At 48.6% G+C, this 14,563-nt stretch overlaps 3 protein-coding genes across 5 annotated transcripts; all 3 read right to left on the bottom strand.

Annotated features, from left to right (window-relative positions):
- Positions 1 to 93: 93 nt before the first annotated feature.
- Positions 94 to 3,296, bottom strand: LOC148384962 (pancreatic secretory granule membrane major glycoprotein GP2). Its single transcript, XM_088401229.1, has 10 exons — positions 3,181 to 3,296; positions 2,381 to 2,747; positions 2,149 to 2,237; positions 1,974 to 2,078; positions 1,426 to 1,586; positions 1,216 to 1,351; positions 1,063 to 1,157; positions 822 to 990; positions 645 to 759; positions 94 to 582 (listed from the first exon to the last, which is right to left on the bottom strand). The coding sequence occupies exons 2-10, from the start codon at positions 2,460 to 2,462 to the stop codon at positions 410 to 412; spliced, it is 1,125 nt and encodes a 374-aa protein (XP_088257355.1). The 5' UTR covers positions 2,463 to 2,747; positions 3,181 to 3,296; the 3' UTR covers positions 94 to 409.
- shprh (SNF2 histone linker PHD RING helicase) lies at positions 3,032 to 11,018 on the bottom strand. Its single transcript, XM_088401227.1, has 29 exons — positions 10,875 to 11,018; positions 10,053 to 10,584; positions 9,871 to 10,000; positions 9,551 to 9,772; positions 9,406 to 9,484; positions 9,161 to 9,311; positions 9,000 to 9,102; positions 8,675 to 8,934; positions 8,154 to 8,609; positions 7,751 to 8,081; positions 7,521 to 7,684; positions 7,195 to 7,451; positions 6,983 to 7,104; positions 6,775 to 6,863; positions 6,359 to 6,451; positions 6,162 to 6,269; positions 5,959 to 6,101; positions 5,721 to 5,894; positions 5,485 to 5,547; positions 5,184 to 5,409; positions 4,980 to 5,117; positions 4,792 to 4,893; positions 4,658 to 4,729; positions 4,408 to 4,596; positions 4,177 to 4,269; positions 4,023 to 4,109; positions 3,787 to 3,965; positions 3,643 to 3,723; positions 3,032 to 3,531 (listed from the first exon to the last, which is right to left on the bottom strand). The coding sequence occupies exons 2-29, from the start codon at positions 10,572 to 10,574 to the stop codon at positions 3,432 to 3,434; spliced, it is 4,734 nt and encodes a 1,577-aa protein (XP_088257353.1). The 5' UTR covers positions 10,575 to 10,584; positions 10,875 to 11,018; the 3' UTR covers positions 3,032 to 3,431.
- Positions 11,019 to 11,391: 373 nt separating this feature from the next.
- Positions 11,392 to 14,462, bottom strand: LOC148384960 (SH2 domain-containing adapter protein F-like). Of its 3 annotated transcripts, none has more exons than XM_088400467.1 (7): positions 14,240 to 14,462; positions 13,480 to 13,723; positions 13,310 to 13,411; positions 13,066 to 13,228; positions 12,724 to 12,963; positions 12,428 to 12,605; positions 11,392 to 12,326 (listed from the first exon to the last, which is right to left on the bottom strand). In XM_088400467.1, the coding sequence occupies exons 2-7, from the start codon at positions 13,717 to 13,719 to the stop codon at positions 11,915 to 11,917; spliced, it is 1,335 nt and encodes a 444-aa protein (XP_088256593.1). In that variant the 5' UTR covers positions 13,720 to 13,723; positions 14,240 to 14,462; the 3' UTR covers positions 11,392 to 11,914. The 3 variants fall into 3 exon arrangements, with proteins under 3 accessions (XP_088256593.1, XP_088256594.1, XP_088256592.1); XM_088400468.1 differs by lacking the exon at positions 14,240 to 14,462 and having other exon boundaries at positions 11,392 to 12,101; positions 12,207 to 12,326; positions 13,480 to 13,731; XM_088400466.1 differs by lacking the exon at positions 14,240 to 14,462 and having other exon boundaries at positions 13,480 to 13,731.
- Between the last annotated feature and the right edge of the window lie 101 nt (positions 14,463 to 14,563).

The following is a 14,563-nucleotide window of genomic DNA, read 5'->3' as shown; positions in this document are numbered from 1 at the left end:
GCCTGGGGTGGCTTTTAGAGACAGTGAAAAAAAAAAAAAAAAGAACATGTATTAGTAAAAAAAAAAAAAATCATGTATAGCACTTTATTTTAGTTGTGAACTTATCAAAAATACAAAATAACATTTCTTTCTACTGTATGTCAAAGTATTAGCTTAAAAAAGTATTTAAAAATAAGATATAAAAACAACAAGAAGCATAAATATATATAAAAAAAAGTATTTCATTCTATGTGAGGTATATTAAATATCTAATTTGCCAACAATACACACAACAACAAAAAAACAGGTATAAAATACTAAAAGCCCTACATTGAGGTATTTCACTTCTTCCCTTGAATATTAATGACACACAATTTGAAGAAAAATCTTGAAGTAGTGATGTAGCAGAACGCTTTTGGATCCCATCGAGTCATGAGGCCACTTCGGAGATGTGGTGTATGTTGGAAAGGGTGAGCTGAGCCTCCCGCGCCGCCGGGTAGAAGCGCCTGGAACGAATCCACAATCTCCCTAAGACCCCCGTGACCAGCAACAGGACTACCAAGAACCCCGCCAGGATGAAGATCTCCACTGATGGGAGTCCACCTGCACGGAAAAAATGTTGATAGAGTCGAGCGCATGTAAATAAAGTTGCTTAAGGAACGTACCTAAACGGGGACGCTCGCTGTCGGACCGTCGTCTGATGGGACCGTAGGACACCGTGTGGGACAGTGGGATGTCTCGCCGCGTCCTCATCAGGATATCTTCTTCAGCCGAGCAGTTCTGGAAGATTCCATTTTATTAACCCAGGGGGGTGAAGTTGGAGATTGAGCGGGCACACTCACGGGTTGGCACAAGCCGGGGCCGTTGTGGCAGATGTGGACGTTGCAGTGCAGGAAGACGTTGGTGTAGGAGCCGCCCACAAATTTGAACATCTGGATCCTGAAGGTGGCCTCGGCACCCTGACCGTTCTTCAGCACGCTCAGGGTCTGTTTGTTTGTCAATACGGGGCAGCTGAGAAAAAAAAAAAAACACATGGAACTGTCCTGATGGTGGTGCTTTTGAATATTCTAATGGAGCACCCACCTGTCCCTAATGAAGGTGTACTGAATGTGGCTGTAGGGATCCTTGGTGGGCGTGGCCCAGCATCGCTCCATGCGCAACATCAGGTGAGCTGGAATCTGGGAGGACAAACATTTTGAGTGAAATAAAAATGCGGAAAATGTTTCCACATCTTACCATAAACACTTTGACAAAGATGTCGTCGTCCAGGGTGAGCGAGGGGACGGTGGTCCACTTGTCCTCAAAGGCCTCGTCCTTATACAGCAGCATGGAGACGGAGAAGTTTCCATCCTCTGTGTTGAGCGTGATCGTCCTGCGTGCGTGTGAAATCAAATCTTGACAACAGGCTTATTTAAAAACGTTATCATGATGTCAACGAAGACTAACCTGACATCCACACGTATCATGTTCTCCCCGTTGGGTTGCTGCACCATGTAGTTGATGGGGTAGCGGCACACAAAGGTGATGTTGATGTAATTCCGGGTGATGATGTCAGTGTGGTTGTTGTGTATGGTGTTGACGAACAGGATGTGAGTGGCGTCCGACGTCTGAACACAAAACATCAACCCCATCAATATTAAACAGTACAAGCTAGGTGCTAATGGCTAACTGAGACCCCCCCCCCCAACACACAACTCAAACATCTTCACAAGTGCTCTCCAAATGTGTTTGGTTCAACTCAAGTGTGTCTATTTGACGGAAGAGAAAGGCGAAGACGGGGGCGGGGCTTAGACGTTCATCATTTCCATTTAAATCACCATCATTTGGAAGCGCGGGAGGCCGGCCTGACTGGCTTTAACTGCGGCACCGCCCTTCGTCCTGGACTACACCGCTTTCTCACAGCTTTTCTTTCTGTCTGGGACTTTATAGGCTCAGAATTACGTCGGCGCTCGAGAAATGGTCAATCCCGTTTGGAAAAAGGCAAGCAGAGTTACCATGATGCTTCCGCAGTGGGACAGATTGCTCTTGATGCTGAAGACGTAGTCGTCGCCCACTTCCAAACCTCGGCAATCTGGGTCGTTTAGATGCAAGTCCCAGGCCTGCGCATAAAAATTAAAAATAATAATAATCGGCAGAATTTCACATGGACTCGAAGAGGGCGTGCCTTACGTAGACGGGAGGGACTTTGTTGAGGAAGAAGGCGCTGGGGATGACCACTTCCATGTGGTCGTTGGTGCAAATGACCGTTTCGTTCAGCTCTAGGAGAAACAACATGATTATCATTTTTAATGCACTTAAAATTGAAAACACAGACGTGAAGCCATGAACGGTGCATATTTACAAAACTGCATGAAATTTATTTGAAATGAGATTTTAAAAAAAAAATACTGGAAGGACTCACCTTCTTGGAAGGTCTGCAGATCACCTTGGGAGGAGACGGCTGTGAAGGTGAGCAGCAACAAGGTCCACGGCAAGCTCACCATCTTGTCTCCTTCCTACCCCTGGGAACGTTTGGCCGCCGACTGCCGCTGTCAGGACCACAAGACGTAGCACCCCGACGCCCTCGCACCCCCCGGGACAGCTCTAATGAAGTGGGAGCCTCCCTCCGGCCAGCTTGAATCATGTCCTCGAGGTCCAACAATGAGATTCCACGCGTGAATAGGGGGAGCCGAGGGGAGTCCGAGGTAACTCCCCTTTTTGTAAACACGCTACGACGACAAGTGCGGCGGCGGTAACCATGTACGCCACCGCTCTTTGTTGTCAGCAGACTTTAAAAAAAAAAAAGATCTTTATGGGTTTGCGGGAACCCCTGCGGGGGGAGCCGGCGAGCAAAGAAAGTGGAGTGCACGTGCGGTGTAGAACAAGATCATAAAACACGCTCTTCACTTTCAGACAGAAGGGAAGAATGTGAGAAGGACTCAAAAGAAGTGTAACATACAAAATGGCAGGCAGCATGCAAAATGGAGAAAAATAAAACAAAAATTGTGGGTGCACAACATTGGTTGAAATAAGACAAAAAAGGTAAAAAAAAAAAAAAAGCATGCAAAATCTCTCCTCCTCCCTTTCTTTTTTTTATTTTACAAGTTTGAATTTACAAGATTGGTTTCCAAGAGACGGAACGTAGAAATTTCATTGTCTCGCCACCACACATAACAAAACAGCAGCTTCAGAGAGAGAAGATAAAGAAATAAAAGAGGGAACCTGCTCTCATTTCTTTTGTAATGACACCAAAAGGCCTCCTTCCTTGCCTGTGAGTTTACGAGTCGTCCCAACTGCCTTTTATTTCCTGGAAGTTGTGAAAAACAAGTCAAATGTACACTCATGCCTTCCGACGTGCATCGACGTCAAAGTTCTTTTCTTTTTTTTACGAAAAAGTGGGAATGTGCTAAAATTAAGTGTCCGTCACTGCCCCCTACAGTACAGAAAGAGTAGTGCGTCATGGGGGGGGGTCTTCACTGCAGATGTTGACCGTCGTCTTCAGAAAACAGCTCTGCCAGGTCGGCCACGGTGAGCACGGCGGCCTCCGAGTGCTTCATGGCGGCTCTGCTGTGACTACAAGACCACAAAAACATGTTCCTTCATCAGCGCTACCTTCATTCCACTTGCTACACAAACACACACAACTAATAGAGGGAAAAAGTTTTCTGAGAATCCCTCTCGCACCTCTTATCCGCTGTTTTAAGCATGGCCTGCATCCTCTCCTCGATGGTGGACTTGATGAGGAAGCGGTGCACGAACGTCGGCCTGGGGGGATCGAATTATTTCCTATTTACAGCTGATTTGTTTTTGGGGTCAATGGACATGTACTTGGTTTGTCCGATGCGATGCACGCGTCCGATGGCCTGCAGCTCGTGGGCGGGGTTGAGGATGGGCTCCACCAGCAAGACGTGCGTGGCCTCGATGATGTTCAGCCCGTTGGAGCCCGTGTGCAAAGGAAGCAGCAGGATGTTGATCTTCTTCTCGTACTTGAACGAGCTCAGGTTCTCCTGGGGCGGCAGGAATCAGCACCAACACGAGAAAGAGTCCAAAAAGATTGTACGAACCTGGAATTTTTGGATCCCGTTGATTTGCGAGAACTCCATGTTGTTGTCAAAGAGAGCTTTGGCGATGATGTCGAGGACACTCTGCCACTGGAATGGAGATGGAGAGACAACACAAATGAATCTGAGTACAAACGTGACGCTTCAAAGGTCTTACCGTTGAGAAGACCAAACACTTGGCGCCCGGGTCGCTCACTTGAATCTTCTTCAGGGTTCTCACCACCGCCTCCACCTTGGTCGAGTGGCTCCCCTGAGAGAAAAGCAGTTTCATTATCTAAATACATTTAGAAAACGATAGTGCCTCGGTAGCTGCTGCTGTTTTGGTGAGCAACACTAGCGAATTAGCTTAGCGGTATTTAACTGTATTTCTACCCGAGCTAACACCAACCTTGACTGGGATGTCCTGGTCGTGGCTGGACGCCTGCGCGGTGAACACGTAGGAGATTTCGGCGTGAGACGTGGCCTGTCTGCAGATGGCGCAGTTGATGGCGCGTCGGCGCGAGCCCACGCTGTACTGCTCGAGGATGATGGCGATGCACTGGTTGCAGAAACAGTGGCCGCAGGTCAGCACCGCCCACTACAAAAAAGCAAAGGACGTTAAAAAATGCACAAGGAAGCGCCACAACAAAGGAGCTCACCTCCTGTCCGAGCGGCCGGGCGCAAATGGGACAAGGTTCCGGGTTTAGGCCACCAGTGGACTTGTCCTGGGACTAAAATGGGGAGAAGGTTGAAGAGTGTGCACGGGAGGAGTGGGCTATAAAAGAGGAAGCACCTTCTCCAGGTTTGTCAGGTATAAAAACTGTCCCAGCTTCTTTTGCAGCTGAGACTTGGCCACAGCTTGGTCGTTGAGAAGCTTCACTCGGTTCTGCTCCACCTGGAAACATCAAAACGGACCAATCGGGTTTTAAAAATATTGTAATATTTACAAAATAGATCCATTTAAATGTTGCTGTTCTGTACCTCATGCGGCTCGATGATGTGCAGCACTTTCGGTTTTGGCTCGTCGGGGAGACGCAGGCGGAGCCTCTCGGTGGCCATCCCCAACTCGTCGATGGCCGACACGTGATTCCGCAGAACCATCCAGTACTCGTGCAGCACCTGATGGAGGAAGTGGGTCGAGCTGTCCTAATCCAGAAGTCTGAAGCAAGCGCATCCGGCACCAACCTTGTACTCCTTCTTCCAGGTCTCAAAGAGCTCCATGAAGGCGTTGCCCTGCTCCACCAGCTCGGCATCCACGCGCTTGACCTTGGCGAAAGCCAGGGTGGCTTTGAGGGTGCGCTCCGTCTCACTGGCAGCCCACAGGCCTCGGCTGGTGGTGGGCAGCCGGTCATCCACCAAACCTTCCTCGTCTTCGATCATCTCCTCAAAGATGGCCGTCTGGCCTTTCACCCTACCAGTTGGTCACAGTTTTGGCCGTGAATTCAGCAACATTGCGCAACGGGCGTGCAAAAGTGCCTTTGCTTACGTGTGCGAGAAGAGCTTGGATTCGTAGTCGGTGAAAAGCTCGTCGGCTTTGCAAAACACACAACTGGGATATGGAGGAAAAATGTCGTACAGGAAAAGTCAAAACACAATATGGACATGGATTTTTTTAAAAATTTACAATAGAGAGAAAAATGGGCAAAAAATATATTATGTAGCGTCGATCTCCCCAAAAATTTATATTAATTCATTGAGGATAAAAAAAAAAACTTGTCTCACTTATTAAGCGGCAGTCGCATGGGCCTGAGGTGGCAGACGGTGGCCTCGTCAATCACCTTCTTGGATGCCGGACCCTCCAGGCTCTTCACAGCCTCCCTGACGATTTTCTGGGACTTCATCAGGTCTTCCATCTGCGTTGTGAGCAGGTACAGCAGGCCGCGGCCATCACGGAACCTGCGGAGGGGAGTTGGCTTTGTCCAAAGTGTTCCAACTAGGTTGAGCTCATTTGAAATTTTACTTGTCAGCCATGGAGAGCTTGTGAGCTTGCTGCTTGTAGCCGGACGTCAGCTCGTTCTTGACGCGGCCCACCAGGTCGTCGTCGGTGGCGCAACGAACCGCCCGCTGGATGACGTCCAGCCACCAGGGGGAGTTCAGGTTGACCTAGTGGAGAATCAAAATGAAGCAAATTGTCCCCAATTGTGCCTGATGTAAACTGCTCACTTTGCGCTTCAGATCTTTGATGTTCTGCAAGACGGGCTGCAGGGCTTGGTGGGCGTCGGCCACCTCAGAGTCGTACTTGGTCATGTAGTGTTGACGTAGTTGCTCAGCCTGACGAGGAAGGAAAACGAGCAATCATTAAAAACATATTTTAACGACGCAAAATCTTCAGTGGTTGAAACGGAAGAGCTGGGAGGAACCTCCTCGCTGAGACGGTCATCTCGCAGAGTGGGAGGAATCCCAGGATGCTTTGCGCTTAGCAGCTCCATCAGATTGTGAGTTGCGTGAAGTCTCTGAACAAATACAGAATCAAAAATCAAATCAAAATTAAAAAACAAAACATAAAATTATCCATAAAATAATAATTATGAACCATTGAGAATTAAATTATTCTGTCTATAAAAAGCATTTCAACTAATCTGAATTTAAAATAAAATTAAACAATTTTTTTTTAATCAACATCAATTAAAAAAAAACAATTTAAGAAAAACAAAACGTATGTGTGACACTGCTATTCAGGCACGGAAACCCAAAACGAGTTTATTTCGCGACGTGACCTTTCATATGTAAATTGAAGATGCACAAAAGAAGCGGCAGATGGCCTTTGCTTGCTTACCTGCAATGAATCCGTTTTCAGTCGGCCTTTGTGCTCCTCTGAAGAACGCAGCACTTCTCTGTACATCTCAGCCGCCTGCTCAAACTCATCTGCAAATAGGCGGGCAGGGATGGGGGCTCCGTCATTATTGACCCTCAATACGACGCTAATGAGACGTGGCGTACAAAGCAAAAGGGCGAGTGATTCCCACGCGTGCTCCATGTCATACCTCGGATGATGTGGATTCCGGCCAGGCCGTTGAGAGCGCACACCAATTGTCTGTGGGCCTCTTCGCACTCCACTCGACATTTCTTCTGCAGGGACTTGAGGAGCTCCTCCATCGTCATGGTGCTGTCAAGAAGCAATCCCAGGACACTCGTGGTCAAAGTCCCACTGATAGTGACATCACTAAAACAGTCCAAAGAAATATATTTCTTTCACCTCTTCTGCAGGGGCAGGAACTCGCCTCGAACCGCCTGCGGATGGCAGCAGGCCTGGCGTAGCCGCAGCAGCGGGCAGAGGATGGTGGCCACGGTGCGGCGGTCCAGGCTGCCGAGTTTCAGGCTCCAGTCGGAGAGCTTGCGTAGCTTGAGCAGGGCGTCCTGCGAGCACACCTCGTGCTGTCGGTGGTAGAAGTGACCCTCCACCGGGGAGAACCGCAGCCAGTGCACCTCCTCCGTCTGAGGAGGGATCTGGATCTGGAACGACACAAAAACACAACGTGGGGTCAAATATGATCATCATCAGATCATTTTTGAGAATCTGACCTGATCGATGACGTCCTTCTTAGCTGAGCGCCACAGCAGCTGAGCCACCACGCTGTAGAGAGGCTCCGTGTTGCCGCGGCGATACGGCCTGTAGAGCAACTGGTCCCACCAGTGCTTCACCCAGTATGGATCCACGCCCAAAAAGAGAACCAGGCCGTACAGGTCTGCAGAAACAAGTGAGTGTTTCAACATAAAACAGAAGAAGCTAGGAATGTAAACAAAATTCGTACCCTCCAAGCCTCTCTGCACCGGCGTGCCGCTGACGCACCATCGGTTGACCGAGGCGAGACGTAGCGCCATCTCGGCCGCTTTGGCGGTGGGACACTCCACCATCTGCGCCTCGTCCAGACACACGCGCCACCACTCCACGGCCACCAGGGGGCTGGGCACGGCCATGTAGCGCTTCTGGTTGCGGAAGCGGCGCCCGTCGCGACTGTTGCTGTGCGGGATGTCCACGTAGTTGAGCTCCGAGCGCAGCACGTCGTAGGTGGTGATGACCACGTCCTGCTCGGCCAGCAAACGCGGCTGGATGAAGCCGTGCTTCTTCACGCCTTGGTATACCTGGTAGAGAAGAAAAGGTCCCTCACGTACGGCCCCAACGATTCGTTCGGTTTCTCGAATGGGCTCTCTCACCAGCACGCGCAGCGAAGCGGACCTCACGTGGCGGTTGATCTCGTCTACCCACTGATGGCAGATGGAGCTGGGCGAGATGATGAGCGTGGCCCCGGTGGAGACGGGCGTCATGGCCACCAGGCAGTGGGGGCAGTAGAACGGCGTGGTGTCCAGGCTCTCCTCCTTGTAGTTGACACAGCAGGCGTGCTGCCACAGCTGGCACTTCATGCACTGCACGCGGGCCTTGTAGTCCACCAGGCCCAGCTCGCCGCAGATGCACTCGAAGCGGTAGTCGGCCGCGCTGAAGGGAACCACCGACGCCCGGACGGGGGGCTCCGGCTCCTCACTGGAGCAGGATGCTCCTTCTGGCGTGGGCTCTCCATCTTCACTCAGGGAGGTTTGGAGAGCCACCTCGGCTTTCTCCTTCGCACGTCTCTGGAATGTCTTCCTGGGCGAGCTCTCAGAGTATTTAATATTCTGGACGAAAAAATAAAAGCATATCATTTCTGATGACCCTTAAGATGTATTTATTTTTTGCTTACAGATTTGGGCAGTGTAGCAAGCGTCTTCTTGGCGTCTTTGTATTTCTTTCCCAAGCGGAAAGAGCCTGCCAGGCCGCGACCCTTCACCCTCTCCACCAGGCCCTCGTCCGTCAGCTTGGCCAACGTCTTCTTGATGTGACTTCGGTTCTTCAGGAGGTCGTAGCCGTAGGTGGCGCGAATGAACGTAAACACGGCGTTGACGGAAGCCCCTTTGCCCGATCGCATTTCCTTGATGGCGGTGAGGAGCATCACGCGGACAGCTGCACAAATGAAAAGCTTGTTAAACTTATTTTATGATTTAATGTCATGAGGGAGAATGACATACCCGGATGAGATATTTTTATTTTCGGCTGCACTTCGGGCTTGCAGCGGACAACTTTCTCGTGCTCAAGTGGAGGCGGGGGGACAAAATAATTCACAGACGTTCCCTAAAAAAAAAATGTAATGATGATTTTGTATTTGGCCGATAACAATGGTGATCCTCACCACAGGCAAGGTGAGGGCCTCTTGCTCTAGGTCCTGTCGGCCGTGAGACAGAATCAGAGCCAGGACCTCCACCGTCTTGCCGAGGCCCATCTCGTCAGCGAGGATGCCGCCTGGCCGCTCCACGCCGGCGAGGGGAAACTCGCGGATTAAACTGAGAGCGAGTTCAAATGTTCAAATATCGCAAAGTGGCTCATGCATTGAGTGATGTCTTATGAAAACCAAAACATAGCACATATTTGGCTCACCAGCCGGTAAAAGGATTGTAGAACAATTTCTTTCCACACAACGTGACCAACTCCCGCCACAGGAAATGCAACGATTGATCTGAAAAAGGGGCGGGGTCTCATTAACAAAGACCACAGAGACGTGGCATCCTATTTCTCAATCTACCTTTCAGGGCCGTATTCCGGATTTTCTCCCGCATCAGCATCCAGTTGACGGCCTGGCTCTGATAGGGGCGGAGCACCGGGAGCAGAGCTTGGTGCTGGACATCAGAGGTCCCTTCCCGTCGGCCGTCGGTTTGATGCACGCATCGGACGTAGTCGTAAAGTTCCTCCACGTTCTGCCGCTCCAAGTCTGTGTCGCATTCCTCCTCCTCGTTGTCCACCACTTCTGCAGAAAAAATATGGCGGAGACATCAACATGTAATAGATGGAGATTAAAAAATATATATTTTGGCATTAGTGTGATGCTGTGATGAATTCACCAACCAGGAATGATGAAGTCGTAAAAAAATTCCATCATCTTCTGTATGAGCTGATTGGATTTCTTCATGCGAGCGTTTCCCTCACTGAGAAACTCCGGCTTACCGAGGCCACTTTCCAGCAGGTAAATCCCGACCTGATGGGGTGGGGGTAAGTAGAAGTAGACACGAAAAGAGTGCTCATCATACCTTAAAGGAGTCCTCTTCAATTTGGTGGCAGAGCTGTAGCACCCGTCTCTTCTGAAGCCAGTCCAGGTCCTCCAGCAGGACGCAAGCAAGGCTGCACTCTGCGGCGCAGGTGTCGCCATCCTCGTCAGGCTCCTCGCTCCCCTTAAAGCTGACGCAAAGCCGATCCACCATCTTGTGAATTGCAAACGCCCTGTGTCGAAAGTCCAACGGTAGCCGCGCCGGTCGTACACGAAATTCCCCGACGAGCGCTTTCCAGATGTTGGCGAGTTGGGCGACGGGCAGCACGGTGAGTGTCAGGGAAGAGACAGAGTCTGATGATGTTGCGGGGAGTTCCTCGGGAGTGGTCGTAAGCGGCGAGGTGTTCAAGGAGATGTCCATAGATTGGTGGGCAGGAAGGGAGGAGCAAGATGGCATCACTTGAATGTCCTCATTCCGCTGATCGTCCAGCATATTCCAGCTCAACCTTTGTTTCGCCTCCTCGTCCACCTTCACTGGGGGGGCCTTCTTTCTTCGACTACTCATGGTTGCAACTCTACATTGGAAAAAAAAAACCACATCATACGGTAGACCCTCAAGTAACCACTAAATTGTGTAAAGAGTCAAACACAATTAGGAAAGGATAACAATTGCAAGAAGATAGATAGCTAGATCCCTCAATAATCAAATAACAGTTACATTATTCCAAATCAATTAAAAATGAAAAATATTTTAAGACCATATCGTGGAGCCAACATTAAACAGCGTTACACAATGAGACACTTAAAATGGACCAAGTAGGATTACGGATTTAGCCGTTCAGGAAGGAAAAAAGAGGGTATTTACAGTTTGGTACGCCCACGATGAACTTAGTCGTTATTTGCTGCACATAAAACAATTTTTTGTCACAACAAATCCATTATTAGGCTGTAAAAATACTGATCAGTCTCCATTTAACTGAGCTTTTATTGTTGTTGCTGGTCGCCATTTTTTTTGCACAGGATGTGACGACACAATGCAGCGCCAGTTCGACGTCGAGACAAATTATTTTATTTTTTACGATAATTAAGATTATTGTATAATAAATATGAATTTTATTTATATTCAACGCAATATTCAAAATATATGTATTGTGTTGATTTTTTTTAAATGACTAAAATGTACGTTACGCCGTCGCTTGTTGATTACGTTTTCTACGCTTCTGATACGAGCGTGAAAAATTCAGCAATTATTCAATTAAAGTATTCCAGGAATTATTCAATTCTCTGTCCCATTTTATGGTAAATGGAATGCAAGTTTGAAAGAATGAAATTTCATGAGTACATATTGTTTCATCTCTTTCAAAATGTCAAGCAACTCAAAGTTAAAAACAGATAAGTTTATTTTCAAATCTTAGAAAAGAGAACAAAGCTATATTTGGATGACAAATGCACACCTCAAGTGTCTTGATGCTTTCAACTCATCCACTATGTGGGTCACTAACACCTAAAAATGTGAGCGACAGGAAACTTAAATCTACAATTTATCTATCTACAGCCAACATTGGGCATAATCCTCGTACCTCCAAAATCCTCACTTTTATGGAGACCCCAAAAACGCATTCTTGTTCAAGCATTAACATTGCGTCATCAAAGCGCACAAGCAGTTTTCAATTTGTAATATTTGTAAAAATAACGCCCACGTGTGGGGAAGATTTGTGAAAAACTATGACATTTATCAAATTGTGATCTAAGAGCTTCCGGGCCAATGCCAGCGATGTGCAAGAACCGTTCAAGAAGATCCTTTCAAATGTTCTACTTCAGCGCTCAGCCTTGCAGTCCATGTTCTTGAGGCACCGGGGCTGAATTTGAGCTGCCACGAATTTTGGCATTTTGGGTTGCGCCCTGTCAGAGCGTCTGCACAATGACGGGATACAGAAGGGACATGTGCTCGGCCCCCCGGATGGGCAGCTTGTGCGTGCTGTAGTAGTGGATGACCTCCGGGATGGTGGCGAAGGGTGGGCTGTTCTCGCCGAGGACGAAGCAGCCGTCGGCCAAGCGCGTGAACTTCATGTGCATGAAGCCCTTGCAACTCCTGGAAGGCATATTGGACAACAGTGCCCCAGATGAATCACAGTACGTGAAAAGTTTTTCCAGAAGAAAAAAAAAAAAACTGAACCTAAAGAGGCTGTGTGTATACCTGAGCGAGAGAGAAAAGTCATTGCGGCAGGTCTGACTGTTCCTCACCAGGTAGGAGCTCTCCTTGCACAGGGTCAGCAGAGTCTCTGCCTCGGAGCGACTTAGCGCTCCGTGGTACCACCTGCATGTGGAATTTGGGAGAGAGGGAAAAAAAATGCACATTATAATTTTTTTCTTTTTATGATAAGAAGGACAACAAGCAAAATGGACATCAGGCCTCACACTTGTCTTTCCAGTGGCAGGTTGGGGTCCACTCGCTCTCCGAGGAGAGGGAGCGCATCACAAAGCAGGCGCAGGGTGTTGGAGTCGGCCGCCACGGCCGACGCGTTGGCGGCCTTTGTCAGCCTGCTGTTCTCTGTTTGGACGCGCGAGCGCTCCCTCTCAGCGCCCTCAAACTGAACTGCGGGCAAAAAGTGACAGCTTTGTCATCCCATTTAAATCAAGGCCCAAGTTCGTCTTTATCCGAATTGCCCAAGGCTCACATTTACAATTAGTTTAAAAATCACTTTGAGACGTACCGGCGAGCGCTTTGGAGATGTCATTCTTTTTCCACTCCCACGGCTGGTCGTACTCGTCGGCCGGCCTTTCATCGTTCTGTGGCAGCCGGCTCTCCCTGTCATCTGCGAGGCTAAGCGCACTGTCAAGCCTGTGGAGCTGCTGTGGCGTTGCCGTCGGCGCGTGGGCCGGCAGTCGGGTCCGTTCCTCATACGGGCTGTCGTAAAGCTGGCTGCCACTGGTGCTCTTGTTCCGCTGCATCTCTGATCAGACAAAGACACGACATTGCAGTATTTCTTTTTGTACAAAATAAATCCTCAAAAATTTTGAGAATAAAAGTGAAAAAGATGATTCAACTAACTCACCTGAAATAATCTTCTGAGCCTCAAATGGCTCCATGTAGCTAGAGCAGTCCGCCGGCGCCGATTCGGGCTCCCAGTTGGTCCGCGTCCTCGGGTCTGGACAAGCGTCAAACGGGTCCGAATAGTCCGTGTCGGGGTCCGGTGCTACCGGGGCAGAGGGCAGCACCTGGGACAAAAATCAATGGACGGACGCCACATTGAGATTTGCTTGAGAGCAGGTGCAAAGCGGACTGGGAGGCAGTCTTACAGGCTCCTCTTGAACAGTGACTGGACTCAGGGCAATCTTACAGTGGCCAAACTCCTGAGACTCCACTTTAATCAGCCTGTGTTTAGGGGACAACACCTTCACCTGCAAACGACACTTTATCAATCACAGATTTGCCACTGGATGAAATGAAGAGAAAAAACGTGCTGTACCTCTGTTGTACCATTACACAAGCCAAAGGAAGGAAATGGAGGCAGGCTTACATCCACGCCACCATAGCCGCCCCCGTTTTGGTGCTCCTTTACCGAGCACTGGTACGGATCCTCGAAGTCCAGCTCCTTTTGGGCTCGGTAGGCCCGCAGGATCTCGCTCTCGCTGTAGTCTGGCCTTGGGGGCTGCGGGGGGTCACGTCGGTTACCAAAGTTCAGGTAGTCCTTCAGCCACTTTGCCATGGATCTGGTCATGACAATGCGCCTGTTATTTAATGTGGTTTGCATGCACTTATTTATTTTATTGACTTCTGTATTTCAAATAACGCCCCTGACAGTGAGCACTTTTATGAGCAGCTTCAAATTCACACCAAGAAAAATCATGTTCAGTGTTTTGCATATGACATTATGTGACAGCATTGGCATTAAGTAGCAGATTAAGTTTAGTATGTATAGAGTTAGATGAGATAGATAGCTAGAAAGATGTGTCCATTTAATTTTTAACACGGCCTTTTGCTATTTTACTTTACGGCTCAGTAGTGAAAACGAAAGTTAGCCTGCTAGCTTATGTTTGCAAACATTCTCTGCATTAAAGTACCTAAATGTATCGAAAAGGAAATCGATGGTTATAAACTAAAGACGTAAATTCGAAATGAAATGGAGTTGAAAAACGTGAGGTATTAATGTCAAACTGGACAGCGAGTGAGGCATTTAACAAGTTAGCTCGGCTAAAGCTAAGAGTTGACTTATTTGAAAAGCTCACCCTTTTTCTTCACTTTGACGGCTTTTCTCCGTTTATTTCAAACGCCCCACCTTTTTCTTTTATAATAACCATCCGGTGTTTCTTCTGGGACGTTTTTGAGTCAGAAATACCACGGTTCGCATGGTCTGAGCCAGTTGTCTACCCGGGTATTAGGGTTAGCCAACAAGCTAACGTTAGCCTGGCCAATGGCCGCAGCGATCCCTTGTGTTACTCGTTTTAAAGGGGAGGAGTGACGTCACAGGCTGTGCCTTTCCCTTTAAATTCCATTTGTGGCACGCTGTCCAAATATTTGTACAATAATTGATCCTTATGTTATTTTGACAA

Source organism: Syngnathus floridae, chromosome 16 (genome assembly GCF_059516105.1).
Source record: "Syngnathus floridae isolate MCC-2025c chromosome 16, RoL_Sflo_1.0, whole genome shotgun sequence".
NCBI classification, from domain to species: domain Eukaryota; kingdom Metazoa; phylum Chordata; class Actinopteri; order Syngnathiformes; family Syngnathidae; genus Syngnathus; species Syngnathus floridae.
This window is presented reverse-complemented; position numbering and strand designations above follow the sequence as displayed.